Genomic DNA, 17,337 nt, shown 5'->3' on the forward strand with positions numbered 1-17,337 from the left:
TGATTTGGCAACAACACTGGACGATCGCTGGAAGTATGTCGACGATCTGTCGCTCATTGAATGTTGTCGGAAAAACCTACCAAGCAGAGCAGGTTTATTAATGAAAGATATATGTCAAGAAGCAAAGGTGGACAAAATGACTGTCAACTTTGATAAATCTGTAATTTTAACATTTTCTTTTTTAAAATCTGCGCCAGTTTTTAATCCACCTATTCCCAGCGCCAGTCACGTGACCGAAATTAAACTGCTCGGCGTTCATATCACTTCAGATCTGAAGTGGAATAAACATGTTGATGGCATGTTAAAAAAAGCTAATTTGGCCATCAGGTCTCTAAAGTTGTTGGCTCGCCATGGAATCCCTGCACCACACCTCCTACGCATCTATTTCTCTTTTATACGTTCCACACTTGAATACTGTTGCCCTGTATGGCATTTCGGGCTGACTAGGGAACAGTCGGACCGGGTTGAGAGGGTGCAATACCGTGCCCTCCTAGTAATCTCAAAAGCCCCAAAAATACCGTACATATCCCTCCTTAATCAGTTTCAACTTCAAACCCTTCAATCTCGTCGTTTAAAACTAGCCCTATCCTTTGGTAATAAAATTTTGTCCAGCCCTATACACCGAAATATCCTTCCTCCCCAACATCAACCGGCACGGGTAAGGCCACTCAGGGCCGTTGCAGAGCCTGTACCAAAACTTCAACCTGTGACTGTGTCACATGCTCATTATGAGCTTAGTTTTGTGCCCTCGTTTGTTAAGTTGTTTAATGCTGGATCGACTTTTTAATCCGGATTATTGTTGTTAATTGTATTATTATAATTTTGTGTATATTTGTTGACTTATTTTCGTGTGTATGTGACAATTATTATTGTTAATTGTATATATTATTAATTTTGTGAATGTTAATTTTGACTTGTCGACGAATTTTTGTGTGTGTATGACAATAAAAACTAATAATCGGCTCTGTCCGTCGAATGTTTTTTAAATAAAATGAATTTGAATTTAAATTTGAATTTAAGCGTCTGAGGGGACACAATCTCCAAACCTGAGACATGAAGTCGTCTTTGTCATAACGTGGTCTATGATGACATTGAAGAGCTCTGGGGCCACTGCACATCCTTAGCGCACCCCCGGTCATAATTCGAAAGACCCGGGTGCACCGGCCATTGCCTTGAACACAACTCTCTATACCATAATGTAAAGCTTTGAAGAGTCTGCAGCATTTTTCGCGGAAACCAGACGATTGTGGAATCTACCAAAGTGCATCTCGGCCCACTGAGTCAAACGCAGCACGCAAGTCGAATCGTGAAAATCTGCTCGATGGTGGTGGAACGATCCGACATGAAGGCAGCCTTCTCTGGTCACCCAATCCCACGAACTATATTCTGACATCAGTCCAACAGGAATATTGAGAAAATTTTTCCTGGGACGAACCGCAGAGGTATTCCACGGTAGTTTGAACAATCACTTCTAGAGCCTTTCCTCTCCAATATGGGGATGATGACACCCTTCCGCCAATCTTCAGGAATTATCTCAGTTCGCAAGACAATGGGTAACAGAGTGTGGAGAAACAGGAGCATTTCAGGACCAGCATATTTCAGCAGTTCAGAGCTTAAGCCAAAGATACCAGCAGCTTTGTTATTCTTGAAACTTTTAAACTGCGTTTCCGATTTCGGAGAGGCTGAAAGGTTTATCTGGAAGAACATAGCTTCAGGTCTTTGACCGCTAGATTGCCTGGGACTATTATTTGGAGGGAAAGACGGACTATTATTATTTAAGAGCGAGCAGAAGTGCCCTCTCGAGATAAGTGCCCCATCAGAGAGAAGTTCCCATCCCTAGATAGGACAGGTCCCAATGTGAGAGTTTTATTTTCCGTAACATATCGGAGATACTTGAACAGGCTATCTACGTCTTTCTTTTTTGCTGCTAGTTAAATGTCATCAGCTTTCCTTGTAACAAACTGAGTTCGGTCCCTGTGAATAAAAATATTTCGCACTCAATTAAGCCTTCGATAAGTGGCCATGTCCCCAAGGAGTCTTGCCCTCTGTCTTTGTTCTATAACTTCCAATGTTTCATTTGTTAGACACGATTTTTTGAAAATCCACCATTGCCAAGCAACAGTTTTGCTGCTTCGCTCGTCTGCGATACAAAATACTTCCAGACGTCTTTGCTGCTGCCAAGTGTTCCAAGGAGCTCAAAGCGATTCGATATCTCAATACTATACTTCAGGCGAGTATTTGGCTCCAAGAGTTTCTCAATATCTGCAGTAAATGGCCTTCTTTCTGATCGTTGTGCTTAAAGGCGAAGATGAACTTCGGAACACCCAACCTGTGGCCTGCGTTTCCAAGCTCTGGTAATCTGTAAGTTTACAGTTGTTCAGCGATGATCTCCAGCGTTTAGACATGATGACGCAGTCGATCATCTTCTTCGTGCAACCGTCAATACTATACAACGTGTCCTGGTGGATAGTTTTGCACTGGAAGTAGGTATTTGCGATGACGAGATCATGAGACTGGCATAGTTCAAATAGGCGAATGCCATTAATGGGTCGGGGGAAAGAGGGCCGATTGTGCCACGCCAAACACCCATATTATCAAGTATAGTTGCGTTGAAGTCACAAGAAGTAGAGTTACATCGTGGGGAGAAACTGTCACGAGGCATCTGGCCAGAGCAGAGTAGATCTCTTCCTGGATTGTGTTGTCGGAATCGTTGCTCGGGATATAGCATATGACGATGGTCATTTTACCATGTTTGTATGCAAAGCTGGCCTTTATTAGTCTTTCTGATACGGTTTCGTGCAAGAGTAATGCCATTCTTGCGAGACTGTTTAGCGCGAGGGCAACGCCATTCCTTCTTGTGCTCCTTGTAGACTAGAGGAACGAGTGATTGTTGCTTATTTCTCTTTTCTATGTTTCCGGTAAGACGGGTTTCTGTGAGAAAAGCAATCGCCGCTTTATTATTATGATGCTCTACGGAGAGTACGTTCTTTGATGCGGGTGTATTGAGAGTCAAAATATTCGAGGTGGCTGTCCGAAGCCCCCTTTGGAACAGAATATTTAGTCTGTCAGTCTTTTTGACGTTGTCAGTAGAATGTCGGTTGACGCGCGGTGGTCGAGATCTTAAAAGTGCGTCCAGATCCGAGGCTATTTAGTCACTTTTCGTAGAAATTTATTCCAGGTGGAGGGTTTTTAGCCCAACATTTGTTTTTTTTTATCGAAAAACTAATTGTCCTTTTTATGAGCATTTCTAGAGATATTTTGACTTTGTTTCCTCCTTTGCTTTTTAATTTTTAATTTAATCTTAATATAATTTTTTTATTTTTTCATTTTTCAACGTTTATAACTAATCTGCCATTACCAGTAAGGAGTCATAAAGATTTTGCAGAGTATTCGAGAAAGATTTTCCCATACCTGAAAAATAATTTTCTCTATCTCTCCGCTAGCCCCCCCCCCCCCTCTTTCACTCCCTATCTCTTTTTCTATTACTTGTTTGATTAAAAACACGCAGTGTGACTACAGACACATTGATAAAAACAAAATGACGATAACTCAACGATAGAAAAGCGTTCACTTAAAAAGTATATCACATTATACGTGATTATATACAAAATGCACATAAATTCTAACTTTTAATCAGAAATTTATAGATCTGATACTTTGACCGTAAGCATTAGTTCTTACAATTAGTTTCTTTAGTTTCTTAATTACGACTGCATAGCTGGTGGTATCTCTGTTTTAGTGGGTACGTGATGGGCTTAAAATAATAATTCGTTTGGGGAAACAACAAAGAGCTTTGATGTGTACTTTCTACAGAGATTTCGGAAAAGAATTTCTCTCCTAGGAATATTGAAAAAATTCGGTCCTTTAGGCCCAGGCTTGAGTCAATAACAATTTTGAGTTAATTTGACTTAAATTCCAAAACCTGTAAGAGAATACTTCATAAAAATTCTTTGAATACATAAAGTGCAAAAGACAGTGGAAATGAAACCGATTTCTTGAACTGGTCAAGTGAAAACTTATATAGCCATACACAACTTAAAGTTAGTGAGAATCAGGAATTCGATTTTTAATAAAAAAAACAAAGACCTTCATATGCAGTTATGCATTTTGTTAATTAGTAATGCACTTTTGTTAATGCAGTACTACTACTACTACTAACAGCTCACTGCAGACCCAAGCCATCTGAGGTCAACGCAGCTGCGAACGCTCAGTCTCCATTAAAATCTCTTCAAAGCCTCCTTCTTTACAACCTCCCAAAAGTTACCATTTCCTTTGTATCTTTCCTCACGAGATCCTCTCAGCCCATTTGGGGAAGACATGATTTTCGTTTGTTCTTAAAAGGTTGGCCGCCAAGGAAAATCATTGGCAGATCATCTTCCTTCTATCTTCCTAAAATCTCGACCTTTCTCCCATTTTAGTTCTAGACAGCAGGATCGAACCACATTTGACGCACAGCTTACTCTTTGAGATACGGTCGGTCAGTCGACTACCCAAAACCACCTGTAAGCAATTTCTCTGGAAGACGTATGGAAAAAACACCTTGGGCCTTGGCATTTCTACTTTCAACATCTTTAATGAACCCACCGTTTCTACTAATAATAATATTTAGGTAAGCGAAGCTGTCCACTTGATCGATCTTTTCGTTACCCCAGATCACCTCTTCACCTGTACTTATTCCTAGTCTTAGCGAATTAGTCTTCTTAACCTTAATTTTCAAGCCTATAGTTGCACCGTGAACTCACCAAACCTCTAAAAATTCATTAATTTCCTACTAATTTCATATAGGATGCTTAAATTATCAGCATAATCTAAGTCTAGGCGAGTCCTACTCCCCCTTTTTCTTGTTCCCCGATTACCTTTGCTGTGGTATTTAGGACAAAGTCCATCAAAATGATCTATATAATTGGGGATAAGACGTAACCCTGCTCAACTCCTGATTTAATATGAAACCAGCTACTAACCTTATTTAATACCTTAACCGCAGAAATACCGTTTTCATATATAGCACTAATCCCTTTAATGTATTTATCTGGTATACCAAGGAAAGGACCTTCGCTAAATCTCTTCTATCTACTTAATCAAACGTTTGACCATAATCTATCAAATTGAGGACTAAAGGGTTTTGATGACTAGGGCACCTCTGAATAATTAATCTCTATTCCTCCTAAATCACGCTGTTCTTCTTTCACAAATTTATCTACAGTAGTATGAAAATAATTCCAAGTAGCAAGTCAAAATAGTATCATTATGCTAAGTAATTTTCTTTCAACAGAAACCAAGCTAATGCCTCAATAATTACAACAGTCTCTCTTTCACCTTTCTAATAGAGGGGTTCAACTAGAGTTTTCCTCAAATCGCTATGTTCTTCGCCTTATTTATAATCATTAGTAACTAATCTCTAATTGCATAACCGCAATATTTAAAATTCATTTACCACACTATCAGCACATAGAACCTTAATATTTTCTTTGGTTTAAAATTAAATAATTAATAAGGTTAGCAGTCTTACCATTGTGTGAATACCACGTTAAACTTATCGTCCGTTTTATGACCAAATACTGTATTGTTTCTTAACTAGATTGTTATACCCAAAAAATTGCAGCAGTCCGTAACAATTGTTCTTTTCATTTTCTACACCAAATTTATCCAGGCTAGGATACCATATATCCCAAATTCAACCGACCTGGGCTTTAAAACCTCGTAATAAAAATACTGCATTTCTACCTGGGACCCTGTCTATTTGTTCCTGTGGCTACAAGTGAAATTCATGTGATTCACTACTATCTTCATCAGTCGGTTCTACAGCGGCATATACTACTATGACTAATTTTCCTGCACTATTTAGTTATTAAATGATCAACTAGCATTCTTTTATTAATATATCCCCAACCTAAGTAGCACTTAGCAGTTTCCTTATTCATCATGAGCCCGAATCCCTTTCTATGTACCCCAGCCGTCCTGCCTGGGTAAATAAATTCTATATCACCTAATTTCATGCTGCTCATCCCTGAAATATGAGTTTCTGAAACGTCTAATAAGTCAAGTTCAAAGCGTCTGAATTCGTCAGTCAAAATGTCAACAAGATAATTGTTTCTTAGCGTTGTAACATTCCAGACAGCAATTTGCATATCCTTTAAATCCTTGAAGTTATTATGGCCCCAGAACTAGTGCAGAACGGGGACTAGAACATCTTCTCATGCCTACAAGAAGCGCTTAAGATGGCTTAAACCTAGAACAAGAAGTCCCTGGGACCTCCAGTTGAATGGAGGCTTTGCGCGATTCCCGGCCCATCTTGGTCACAACATGGCTTTCCCAACTTGGCTATGCTCAACTATAAAAAAGAGTCAAAATCCTGCACGGATAATCTCAAGTCTATAACCACTTACTCATTATAAGTTTATGTCTACGAATACGATGCTACTACAGGGAGGCGACCATAGATAACTTGGCTAGTAGAGCCCATATAACCTAAAAAAAGCCCGCTAAAATAGACCAAACCTAGAAGAATTATCCATTAATCGAAATCCAGTGCACCCATGCTATGTCGTCTACTAGGCTTTAATTTCCTCGAGGGGCACCGAGGGCCACCCTACAGCGAAAAACTAGTCTCTGTGTTTTTACACTACAAAGCCTGTACCTTGATTTTTAAGGACATTTTAAGGTGACTAAGTGATTTTTTTTTTTATTCTTAAAAAAAGCAAAAAAATATGTCATCTTACGCTGACATTAATAACGGTTTTTCGAAATTACATTTCATATTTTCCTTTTCAGTTTACTTTTTTCTACTTTTTTAGGCAGATTCATTCTATGCAGCTGATAATGGAAAAGAAGGTGATAAACCACCTTTTTTTTTTTTGCACTAATGTTTAAGTTTTATTTCCGAAAACAATGTTATTGCATGTAAGCTAAATTAAGCTTTTCAACTAACAAAATGAAAAAATGTACAAATTAATCATCTTGAAATTAGACAAAATAGAAAAGTTTTGTTAATATGAAAAGTAATAATTGGCTTTGGATCGTTCCAAAATCCATATTTTTACTGTTTTACAGAGTAAATATTTTTTTTTTTTAAGATCTTTAATGTCTATTTGAAGCCTTTGATATTTTAGGCATCGCTATTACACAATAAATCTATAATGTTGGTCCGAAATAGGAAGATTAAATAACATTCATAAAATAAGGGGTAATACTAAAACCTGAAATTTAGTGATCAGAGATCAGACAATTTTATGACTGCAACTCAATTATAAGTCAAACTGGCAAGTCCCTTCGCTTCTGAATCACAAAAAAAGCAGTTCTGTCATGTTCTCTACATCAACAATTGGGGTTATGTTGTATGACAAATTGATAAAAGCACTTGAAGTGAAATTTTGCAGCAAGCAGAAGATCAACTGCCAAAAAAAACGTTTTTGATGTTGCAAGGATCCTAGCAAGACAAGACATTCACTTTAGAAGAAGGGATAGCCAAACAGTAACTTTATTCTACTTGTTAAACTTCTAGCAAGATATGCACCTGCTCATGAAGCTTGGTCAGATGATGCTTGATGCAGAAACTACACAGAGTAATCAGTCTCAGCAAAACTTCCAAAAACGACTTCACTGACATACTCTCAGCAGAAGTCATGGAGAAGGTACATGGCAAAGTCTTTGATCCAAAATGACATTCTTTGAAGCTATGAACTATGAAGCAGACTATGAAGCTCGGCGTCATAGTCTGCATTTTCAATTCGCAGGTGACACCTAGAAACTTATATTAACATAGGAAAAGCTAGCAATGAAAAAGGGCATGGTGTGAAACAAGACTGTCCAGTCTTATTAATAGCCAAATGCCATGTCTAGTGAGGCTATTGGATACGTCCAGAAAAGTCTAAACTTTACAACAACCGTATGTCTTATATTCCCTGAAAAGCTACTATATTAGACACACCATACGAACATGGCTACAATTCTTCTCTCTTGCAGCCAAGCTGTTCCAATTTCCTTCAAAAAATATATGTGTTCTTCTCTTCGTTCACAGAATATCTCATCAACCTTAAAGAGAAACTCTTCGAGTGAACACAACCTTAGCCTCCAAGACTTAACACAGCCCCTGTAAACTTCAAGGGCTGAGTCAGTAAAAGAAGTAGTTACTTCGATTGAAGAAATAGTCTCAGCCATGGACAAAATTAACAAATAAAAAAGCCGACAAAAAGACAAACATACAAACCAGTGACATTCAGAAAAGGATCCTAAACTTCTGTTTTATAGTCTAGTATTACGTTCATGAAAAATAGCAGGCATAGGATCAGGATTCTGCAGACAACTTGCAGAGTAGGAAATATACATCATTGATGTAATTCAGAGGCCTGATGCTGTGAAGAAATATTTTGAGAGAATAACTGCAGATGAAATGAACAGTTTGATTGACAATACAGCAGACTATGCCAAAAAAACAGAGGTAAGCCCAGAGGCCAATTTTGGAAGATATTATCGTCGAAGAGTTGTAAAAAAAAATCGTGTAGACACCAAGGCTCAAAGTAAAGTCGTCCTATAGAAAACATTTCGAATTTTACATGATCGGTTGACTACAGTGATAGAAAACAGCTTTCCTTACAACATTCACCCCCGAGGGCTGAGAATCAGGAGATCGGCACCTGCGCTACGCGAACCCTAATCGGTTTGCATGCGAAAGTTTGCTTTTTGCTTTTTACAACATTCAGCCATTCTCCTCCTTATCTCAGCCTCTTCCAAGAAAAGATGTAGGTTGGGATCTAGTATCACAAAGCAGCTCTTAAAGAGACTAGATGACAGCAAAAGCTACGAAGTTTACGACAATAACTAAGAGCCCTCACCTCTGACAGTAACTGGCTTCAGAGGGACGGGGACCGTCAAAAATTGAATTGTTAAGAGCTCCTTTTTCTCTAATAGCGACTTTGAGTAGATGTACTTACAATTACCGGTTCGTAACTGCGCATGGCATACCGGTGATAAAGTGGCAGTATATAAGCGAGGTGAATGTAGCTAAATATCACCTCAGCTTGTAGCCCCTAAACTCTGTTGAGAGAAGAGTGAAGTGGCAGAACAACCAAATCCTCAGCATCAGTACAATCAGTAACGGGAAGATGTCAGTTTTCACGATTGGTTTGTCTACAAGAATCTCATCAGTAGCCTGAAAAAACTGTACTATGACTTTTAGTAAGGATTATAGGAATGACAGTTGTAAATGCATCCACCCCGTGAACAAGGTCACAAATGAAAAGGGAGTGTTGAAGAGGCAAAAATTTGTACACTAAGATCTGTACATATTAAAAGCTGTATATATTTCTAGATATCGTACTTGTTCTACGGATAGTAGAACACTGTTCTATAGATGGGACAGTACATATTTCAAAAACTATGTGTGGAAAAAACTTGGAAATCCGTTCCTAGGCTTTCGGTGGTACAAAAAAACAGCCTGTTCAGAAGTTCTTAGACTTAAAAATTTAGAATTAGATCATAATGTCAAAATATCAGGAATTATGGAAAAAATGAAAGAAAAAGTAGAGGCGGCTTATTATTATTTTTTTTCACTGATAAATAACATTGTCTGCTCCCAGTTTCTAGGCATATAACGAATAAAAGGACTAAACGGGTTACGTCATGTTCTGCGAATGGATGACGATGGGCTGTAAAAAACTGTGCTTTCCGGCTATTCAACTGCGACCGAACGAAAAGCAGTATATCTTTCAAGAAGGTGACAAGAGGTCGTACGAAAAGATGAAACAATTGGGAATTTTATGGGTGAGAGAGAAGAATAAAGCCGTGAATTCAGCCAGAACTCTGAACATTCTTATTGGTCCCAAGTGGCTTGCAGTTGTGATGAGCTGTAAGCAGAAAGTAGAAATAGTACTAATAAAACTAATTCGCAAAGATGTTTTGTTCCAGTTTTGTTGCTAATCCGAACTTCCCACCAAAATATTAAAAAAATATACATTTACATACCAGAAACGGGATGGAATTCACTTTCATCTTCTTCACTATCATCAATAACAGGTGGCAGGGAACGACGATTATTGGCAACATTATCCGTTTCTTCTGTGCTAATTAATGCACGAGTGTTTCTCATTCTAGGAACATCACCCGTTGAATAGGACCTTGTAAGTTGTAAAAACCCTTCACTTCCTCGTAGAGCTGTTGTCATGATCAACTGAGTAGCGTAGTTCACTCCTCTTGAGGCTAGATCTAAAGCAGCTCTATAGCTTCTGTCTTTGGCTTGTCCAAGGAATTCGTCGATGTCCTATTTAAATCAAATTATTGAAACGACATTAGTAATGTCAACAAAAACACGAAAAAAAGAAGAAAATGATCACTGAAAACCAGAATGAGATATATTTTAGCTTATAGAACTGAAAGCAAAGGCTAAATAAACAAAACGTGGACTAAGTAATCTAGGCAACCTGAGAGTAGCCTAGGATCCAAAAGCTGTCATGTAAAACTCTTTAGTCAAGACTCCTGCTATGTCACTCAAACCCCAGTGTGTACACACATGAAGGGAAGGAGCATTTCATGTGCCAAGATCATGTTCAATCAAAATCCGAGGACTGTTGTGGCAAGCACCAGGACCGCTGAAAAAAAACTTTCAAATACAGATGGACGAAAAAAATAAATAAATAAAAAATAAAACTACAGGTGTTAATTATCGCAATATACATAATGCCCTTTGGTCAGTTACTGACCAAACTGAATACCCTAGGCCGTTTCTGAGATGTTGTTGGATGCATTTTTTTGACAATCTGTATGCAAATACAATATTTTGATTCAGCTGAATATCCCTTAAGAATTCCGTGAGATTTTCTCGTTAATACCACTAGCCTTAGAATTAGTAGTAGTAGCAACAGAAGTAGTAGTGGTGGTAGTATAAACATAGCGTCTTTCGGTTAGTTAAAAATCCCCCTTGACATACCCTGGAGTTTCCAACTTAATTCTCTAAGTAGTTCCTAAGATATTGTTTATACAATCTTTTGACAACCTGCATGCACATAATGTTTTATTTAGTTCAACTTCCCCCTCAAAATTTCCCTGAAGTTCTTACCTTAGCACCCTTAGCCTTAGTAGGAGTTGCAGTAAAAGTGGTAGAAATAATAGCAGTAGTAGTAATAGTAGCAATAGTAGCATGCACATATTGCCTTTTGGTCAGTTGAATATTCCCTTCATCATGCCCTGAATATTCAAACTTCATATCCTAAGTTGTTCCTTAGATAGGCCCTTTTGACAACCTGCATACAAAGTGTGTTTTGATTCAGTTGAACAGTTCCTTTTTGAAGACAAAGGATCAAACATGCCCCCCCCCCTTTCACAATAACAAATACTATATGTAAACAATTACTATCCCCGTTTTGATGGACTTCGTCCAAAGAAGCACAGCATAGGCAATGGGAGAACACGGAATAAAATGTGGTAGTAAAACTTTCCTGGACTTAGATTATACTGATAACCTAGGCATTCCAGATGAAAGTGTTGGCAAAATGAATGAAGTTTTAGTGGTTTTACGACTTCAGGGTGCAAGAATAGGTCTGAAAATTAATGTTAAGAAGACTAAGGCGCTAAATCTAGTAATAATTTACGGAGAAAAGGTGATGTTGGGTTATGAAAAGATCAAACAAGTGGACAGCTTCACTTAACTAGGTAGTATTATTAGTTAAGACGTTGGGTGGAGTGAAGATGTTAAAAGTAGAATAGTGAATGGTTAGGGTGCTTTTTGTTTCTGTTTTTTTTTTTTTTTTTTTTTTTTTTACAGTTGAAAAAAGTTTGGAAGAATTGGAAGATCAGTCTAGGAACCAAGATTAGAATATTGGAGGCTACAATGATAACAGGGGTCAAGTATGGTTCTGAAGCGTGGGCGCTCGAAAAAACGGAGGAAGATTTGCTAGATATTTTTCAGAGAAATTGCTCACGGATCATGTTGGGTACCCGACAGACTGGCCGCATCTCAAAAAGTAGGCTGTACGAAAGGTGTGGTTCAATCCCGTTTTCTAGGGCTATCAAGAGAAAAAGGTTGAGAGATACGTCCTCTAGATGAAGGAAGACAGATTGCCGAAGATTGTCCTTGTCAGCCTACCATCTACCGCCAAACGAAAAACAGGTTGTCCCAGTTGGGGTAAAAGAATGTTTTAAGAAAAGATTAAAGGGAAAAGGGAAGTTCCTGTGAGATATAAAGAGGAAGGCTTTGAATAGATCGGGATGGAGGAGAAGCGTGCGTAGCTAAATTGGCCTCCGGCGGCACGGTGCTGCAGTGCGTTGCTAGTAGTAGAAGTAGTAATTGTACGTAAACAACGAGCAAATTACATAACTTGCAGGCTTTTCCCAGGGTGTTATGGGGGGTCATGTCATCCCCAGAGGCATAGTTATGGGACCTTTCAACTATTTTGAACAAAACGAATATCTCAAAATTCTCATCGGATGTCTTTGGAGAAAAACAGGCTTGGGAAGGGAGCTGATTGCCCTTCAGCCACTTTTAAACTTAAAAAGGGCATTAGAACTATCAATTTCTAATCGAATGAACCCCTTCAGAATTTTCTACGATAACTCCTTCCATGCGAAGTTCCTTGGTGAATAAGAAATATATAAATAAATGATACATAGAACCCACTTCACTCTGCGCTGCCTATGATGGATAAATCGCATGTAACTTACAAATAAAACAACACAATCTCTAAACAAAAGAAAACGAAAATAAGGGTTCATTTCTCTAATTTTTATCGAACTTTCATTAATTTCCAACCTTCATTCAGTTAAGGTTTTTAATATGCATCATTTAGGGCTAATTGACTGTGAAATTTTACTGATATCGAGAGTAGCTAGTATTAATTTTGGGAATCAGTTGAAGCCACACCCATTCGCAAAAAAAAAATAGCTAGCTTACAGAGCTGACTTGTGCCAAAGTTCAAAGAACTAAACATATTTAAGGCCGAGCTAATCAGAATTTACAATGGATTGTGAGACTGTTGAATACACAAATATTATCGAGATAGAGAAAAAACTGAAAATAAAGAAATATTAGGAGGGTTGCCATAAAATCTATGGCGACTAATTTACGAACAACTATCGAAATTTATGTATTTATTATCAGGCGCATGTGACCAATATAATCAATAATGACTAATAGGGAAGCATCCAAAAAGGGGAGAAGGCGGTGAACAATTTGACTCCTCCCCCTCGCCAAAACAAAATATATGGGCCAGGTTGCAAATTGATCTGTCATCAAAAATACAAAAAGTATTACTTTTACCCCCTGTAAAAAAAGAAAAATTGGTCAGGCAAGTTGTTTAACCAGCTCAGGCCCTAATATTATTTGAAGTCGACATACTGAGCCTACGAAAATATTTTTCTTTGGGTACACTACCCGGCGCTCCTATTGAAAGAAAATCCTACATGTTGTCATCATGGCAAATATAACTTCAGATGGCTTAAATGAGTCAATGGCTGAGAAGTCAAATGAACAGAGGAACCAGGCAAAAATAAATTTGACAGCCCAGCACTAAGAATTTGGTAAACAAGAGCTAAGAGCTCATATGGCACTTGTGACGAGGCGAGAAGAGCTAAGAGCCAAGAAATCATATGGTATGAGCTCTAACAAAATTCTATGAATCAATAGATTGATTTAAAAAGGAAAATAAGAGGCTTAATGCCGGTCAGGATTTAAAATAAGAGCTCTGAGTCACGATGTCCTTCTAAATATCAAAATTCATTAAGATCCGATCACCCACTCGTAAGTTATAAATACCTAATTTTTTCTAATTTTTCCTCTCCCTTTAGCCCCCCAGATGGTCGAATCTGGGAAAACGACTTTATCAAGTCAAATTGTGCAGCTCCCTCACACGCCTACCAATTTTCATCATCCTAGCACGTCCAGAAGCACCAAACTCGCCAAATCACTGAACCCCTCCCCCCAACTCCCCCAAAGAGAGCGAATCCAGTACGATCCTGTAAATCACGTATCAAGGACATTTGTTTATTCTATCCACCAAGCTTCATTCCGATTCCTCCACTCCAAGTGTTTTTCCAAGATTTCCCCCTCCAACTCCCCCAATGTCAAAAGATCTGGTCGGGATTTGAAATAAGAGCTCTGAGACATGAATTCCTTCTAAAAATCAAATTTCATTAAGATCCGATCATCTATTCGTAAGATAAAAATACCCCAATTTTCACGTTTTCCAAGAATTCCGGTTTCCCCCTCCAACTCCCCCCAATGTCACAGGATATGGTCAGAATTTAAAATTAGAACTTTAAAGCACAAGATCCCTCTAAATGTCAAATTTCATCAAGATCTGGTCACCCTTTCGTAAGTTACAAATACCTCAATTTTCAAAATTACCCCCCTCCCCCAATTCCAACAAAGAGAGCAGATCCGGTCCAGTTATGTCACTCACGTATCTTAGACAGGTTTTTATTCTTCCCATCCAGTTTCATCCTGATCTCACCGCTTTAAGTATTTTCTAAGATTTCCGGTCCCCCCCAACTGCCCCCCCCCCCAATTACGCTTGATCCGGTTGAGATTTAAAATAAGAGACCTGAGTTACGAGGTCCTTCTAAATATGAAGTTTCATGAAGATCCGATCACTCCTTCGTAAGTTAAAAATACGTCATTTTTTCTTATTTTTCAGAATTAACCCCCCCCCCCAATAGTGCGGATCCGTTCCAATTATGTAAATCACGTATGTAAGACTTCTGCTTATTTTTCCCACCAAGTTTCATCCCAATCCCTCCAATCTAAGCGTTTTCCATGATTTTAGGTTCCCCAATGTCACCAGATCCGGTCAGGATTTAAAATAAGAGCTTTGAGACACGATATTCTTCTAAATATGAAATTTCATTGAGATCCGATCACCCGTTCGTAAGTTAAAAATACCTCATTTTTTCTAACTTTTCAGAATTAACCCCTCCCCCAACTACCCCAAAGAGAGCGGATCCGTTCCGGTTATGTCAATCATGTATCTAGGACTCGTGATTATTTTCCCCACCAAGTTTCATCCCGATCCCTCCACTCTAAGTGTTTTCCAAGTTTTAGGTTTCCACCTCCCAACTCCCCCCCAATGTCACCAGATCCGGTCGGGTTTAAAATAAGAGCTCTGAGCCACGATATCCTTCTAAATATCAAATTTCATCGATATCCGATCACCCGTTCGTAAGTTAAAAATACCTCATTTTTTCTAATTTTTCAGAAATAACCCCCCCCCCCAACTATCCCAACGAAAGCGGATCCGTTCCGTTTATGTCAATCATGTATCTAGGACTTGTGTTTATTTTTCCCACCAAGTCTCATCCCGATCCCTCCACTCTAAGTGTTTTCCAAGTTTTATGTTTCCCTCTCCAAACTCCCCCCCCCACAATGTCACCAGATCCGGTCGGGATTTAAAATAGGAGCTCTAAGACACGATATCCTTCTAAACATCAAATTTCATTGAGATCCGATCACCCGTTCGTAAGTTAAAAATACCTCATTTTTTCTAATTTTTCAGAATTACCCCCCCCCCCCAACTACCCCAAAGAGAGCGGATTCGTTTGGATTATGTCAATCATGTATTTGGGACTTGTGCTTATTTTTCCCATCAAGTTTCATCCTTATCCTTCCACTCTAAGTGTTTTCCAAGATTTTAGGTTTCCCACCTCCAACTCCCCCCAATGTCATCAGATCCGGTCGGGATTTAAAATAAGAGCTCTGAGACACAATATCATTCCAAACATCAAATTTCATTAAGATCCCATCACCCGCTCATAAGTTAAAAATACTTCATTTTTTCTATTTTTTCCGAATTAACCCCCCCCCCAGATGGTCAAATCGGGAAAACGACTATTTCTAATTTAATCTGGTCCGGTCCCTGATACGCTTGCCAAATTTCATCATCCTAGCTTACCTGGAAGTGCCTAAAGTAACAAAACCGGGACCGACAGACAGACAGACAGACCGACAGACCGACAGAATTTGCGATTGCTATATGTCACTTGGTTAATACCAACTGCCATAAAAATAGGCATAACATGTCAGCAAGAAAATAATTGCGCAATTGTGTTTTATCAACAAGTGTAACTATAATGCGACTACGTAACTATAATGCGTATATGTAACTACAATGTGATTTGAGTTAATCGTACTTGATTTAACTATAATTTAACTATAGTGTATGAATACGTAACTATAATGCCACTTGGGCAAAAGATTCGTTCCGTGCACAGGCGTCACAAGTCTCCACGAATCAGAATATGTTAAAGAAATGCTAAATCAAGTTATTCGTGTTTTTCTCCGCTGGCCCAAACTGCAGAACAGGAAAACGAGAAAAGAAATAAAAAGGGAAACATAACGTAAAGCATACAAAAGAGAAGAATGAAAACTAAAAATGAAAGAAAAGAGAGAAAACAAACCTTCTCTCTGTTAGTAAGCATGGGATGCACGAATCGACGGTACAGGAAGCTGGAGCCTTGAGTCGCCGGGAGAAGAAGCCACAAAACTATAATCATTTTACACTCATAGTAAAGAGGAAACCTATACAAAAAGAGGATATTATTATATTGATAATCTTAGCTGGTAAAACATGACAGAAACTTCTACTGCAGTTGATGATGTAATAGACGTCCTGCGCGCTTCTTCACAAAGGGGGCAAGGATGAGAAATATACGTCGGCAGATATTAGTGCGCAAGCAGCGACGGTTTAAGCAAGCCATTACTTCAGTACAGGTTAGTTGATGTAGTAGCAGGAATTAATAATTTTAAAGGGTATTTTTTCGTAGCCCCACGAACAATTTTGTAAACAATTGATACCAGAAAAGAAATTTTCTGCAAAATAACTTATAAATATCACCAGCAAAATAAAAACATCTTTGTTGGCATCTTGTTGCTAAGCATTAAAAGTAACATTACAAAGTATTTGAAGAAGAAAGTACTGAAGAAAACTCGTACATTTCCTGTTACCTAACACTGTAGAGAAATATAAACAGTACTGTCATCTCCCATCTCAACCATTAGACAAAGCCGGACCGGGAAGCTGCTTCTCTGGAGAACGTATAAAGCAAGAGAAACATAAGCGACATTAGAGATTTTTCATGGGTAGGCACGCGTGTGGCATCGGTATTCACAGTAAGGAGAACAAGAAAAGAAATAAGACGACTTGAGCGTCTATGGGATAAGGAAGAATGCAATAGGCTGAAGAGATAAAAAAGGAAAATAATTGATCCGGCTGTAATAATTCAAAAGGTAAAGATAACATTTGTTTGAGAATGGAAAGAAAAACAAAGAATGAATTTACAAGGATAATCAAGGTAAAACTAAGTTTTATCTGAAAGATGCGATAACCTGATGACATTTTTACCCAATTCTTCAGTTTG

At 38.4% G+C, this 17,337-nt stretch overlaps 1 protein-coding gene across 3 annotated transcripts in view; it reads right to left on the reverse strand.

Moving 5' to 3' along the window:
- Positions 1 to 17,337, reverse strand: part of LOC136025309 (uncharacterized protein T19C3.4-like) — a 77,309-nt gene that overhangs the window by 40,581 nt on the left and 19,391 nt on the right. For all 3 annotated transcript variants that reach the window (XM_065701212.1, XM_065701209.1, XM_065701211.1), the window contains exons 4-5: positions 16,378 to 16,498; positions 9,961 to 10,255 (exon numbers count right to left, since the gene is read on the reverse strand). In XM_065701212.1, the coding sequence (XP_065557284.1) occupies positions 9,961 to 10,255; positions 16,378 to 16,498 (416 nt within the window). The remainder of the gene's footprint in view (positions 1 to 9,960; positions 10,256 to 16,377; positions 16,499 to 17,337) is intronic.

This window comes from Artemia franciscana, chromosome 3 (genome assembly GCF_032884065.1).
Source record: "Artemia franciscana chromosome 3, ASM3288406v1, whole genome shotgun sequence".
In the NCBI taxonomy this organism is placed as follows: Eukaryota; Metazoa; Arthropoda; class Branchiopoda; order Anostraca; family Artemiidae; genus Artemia; species Artemia franciscana.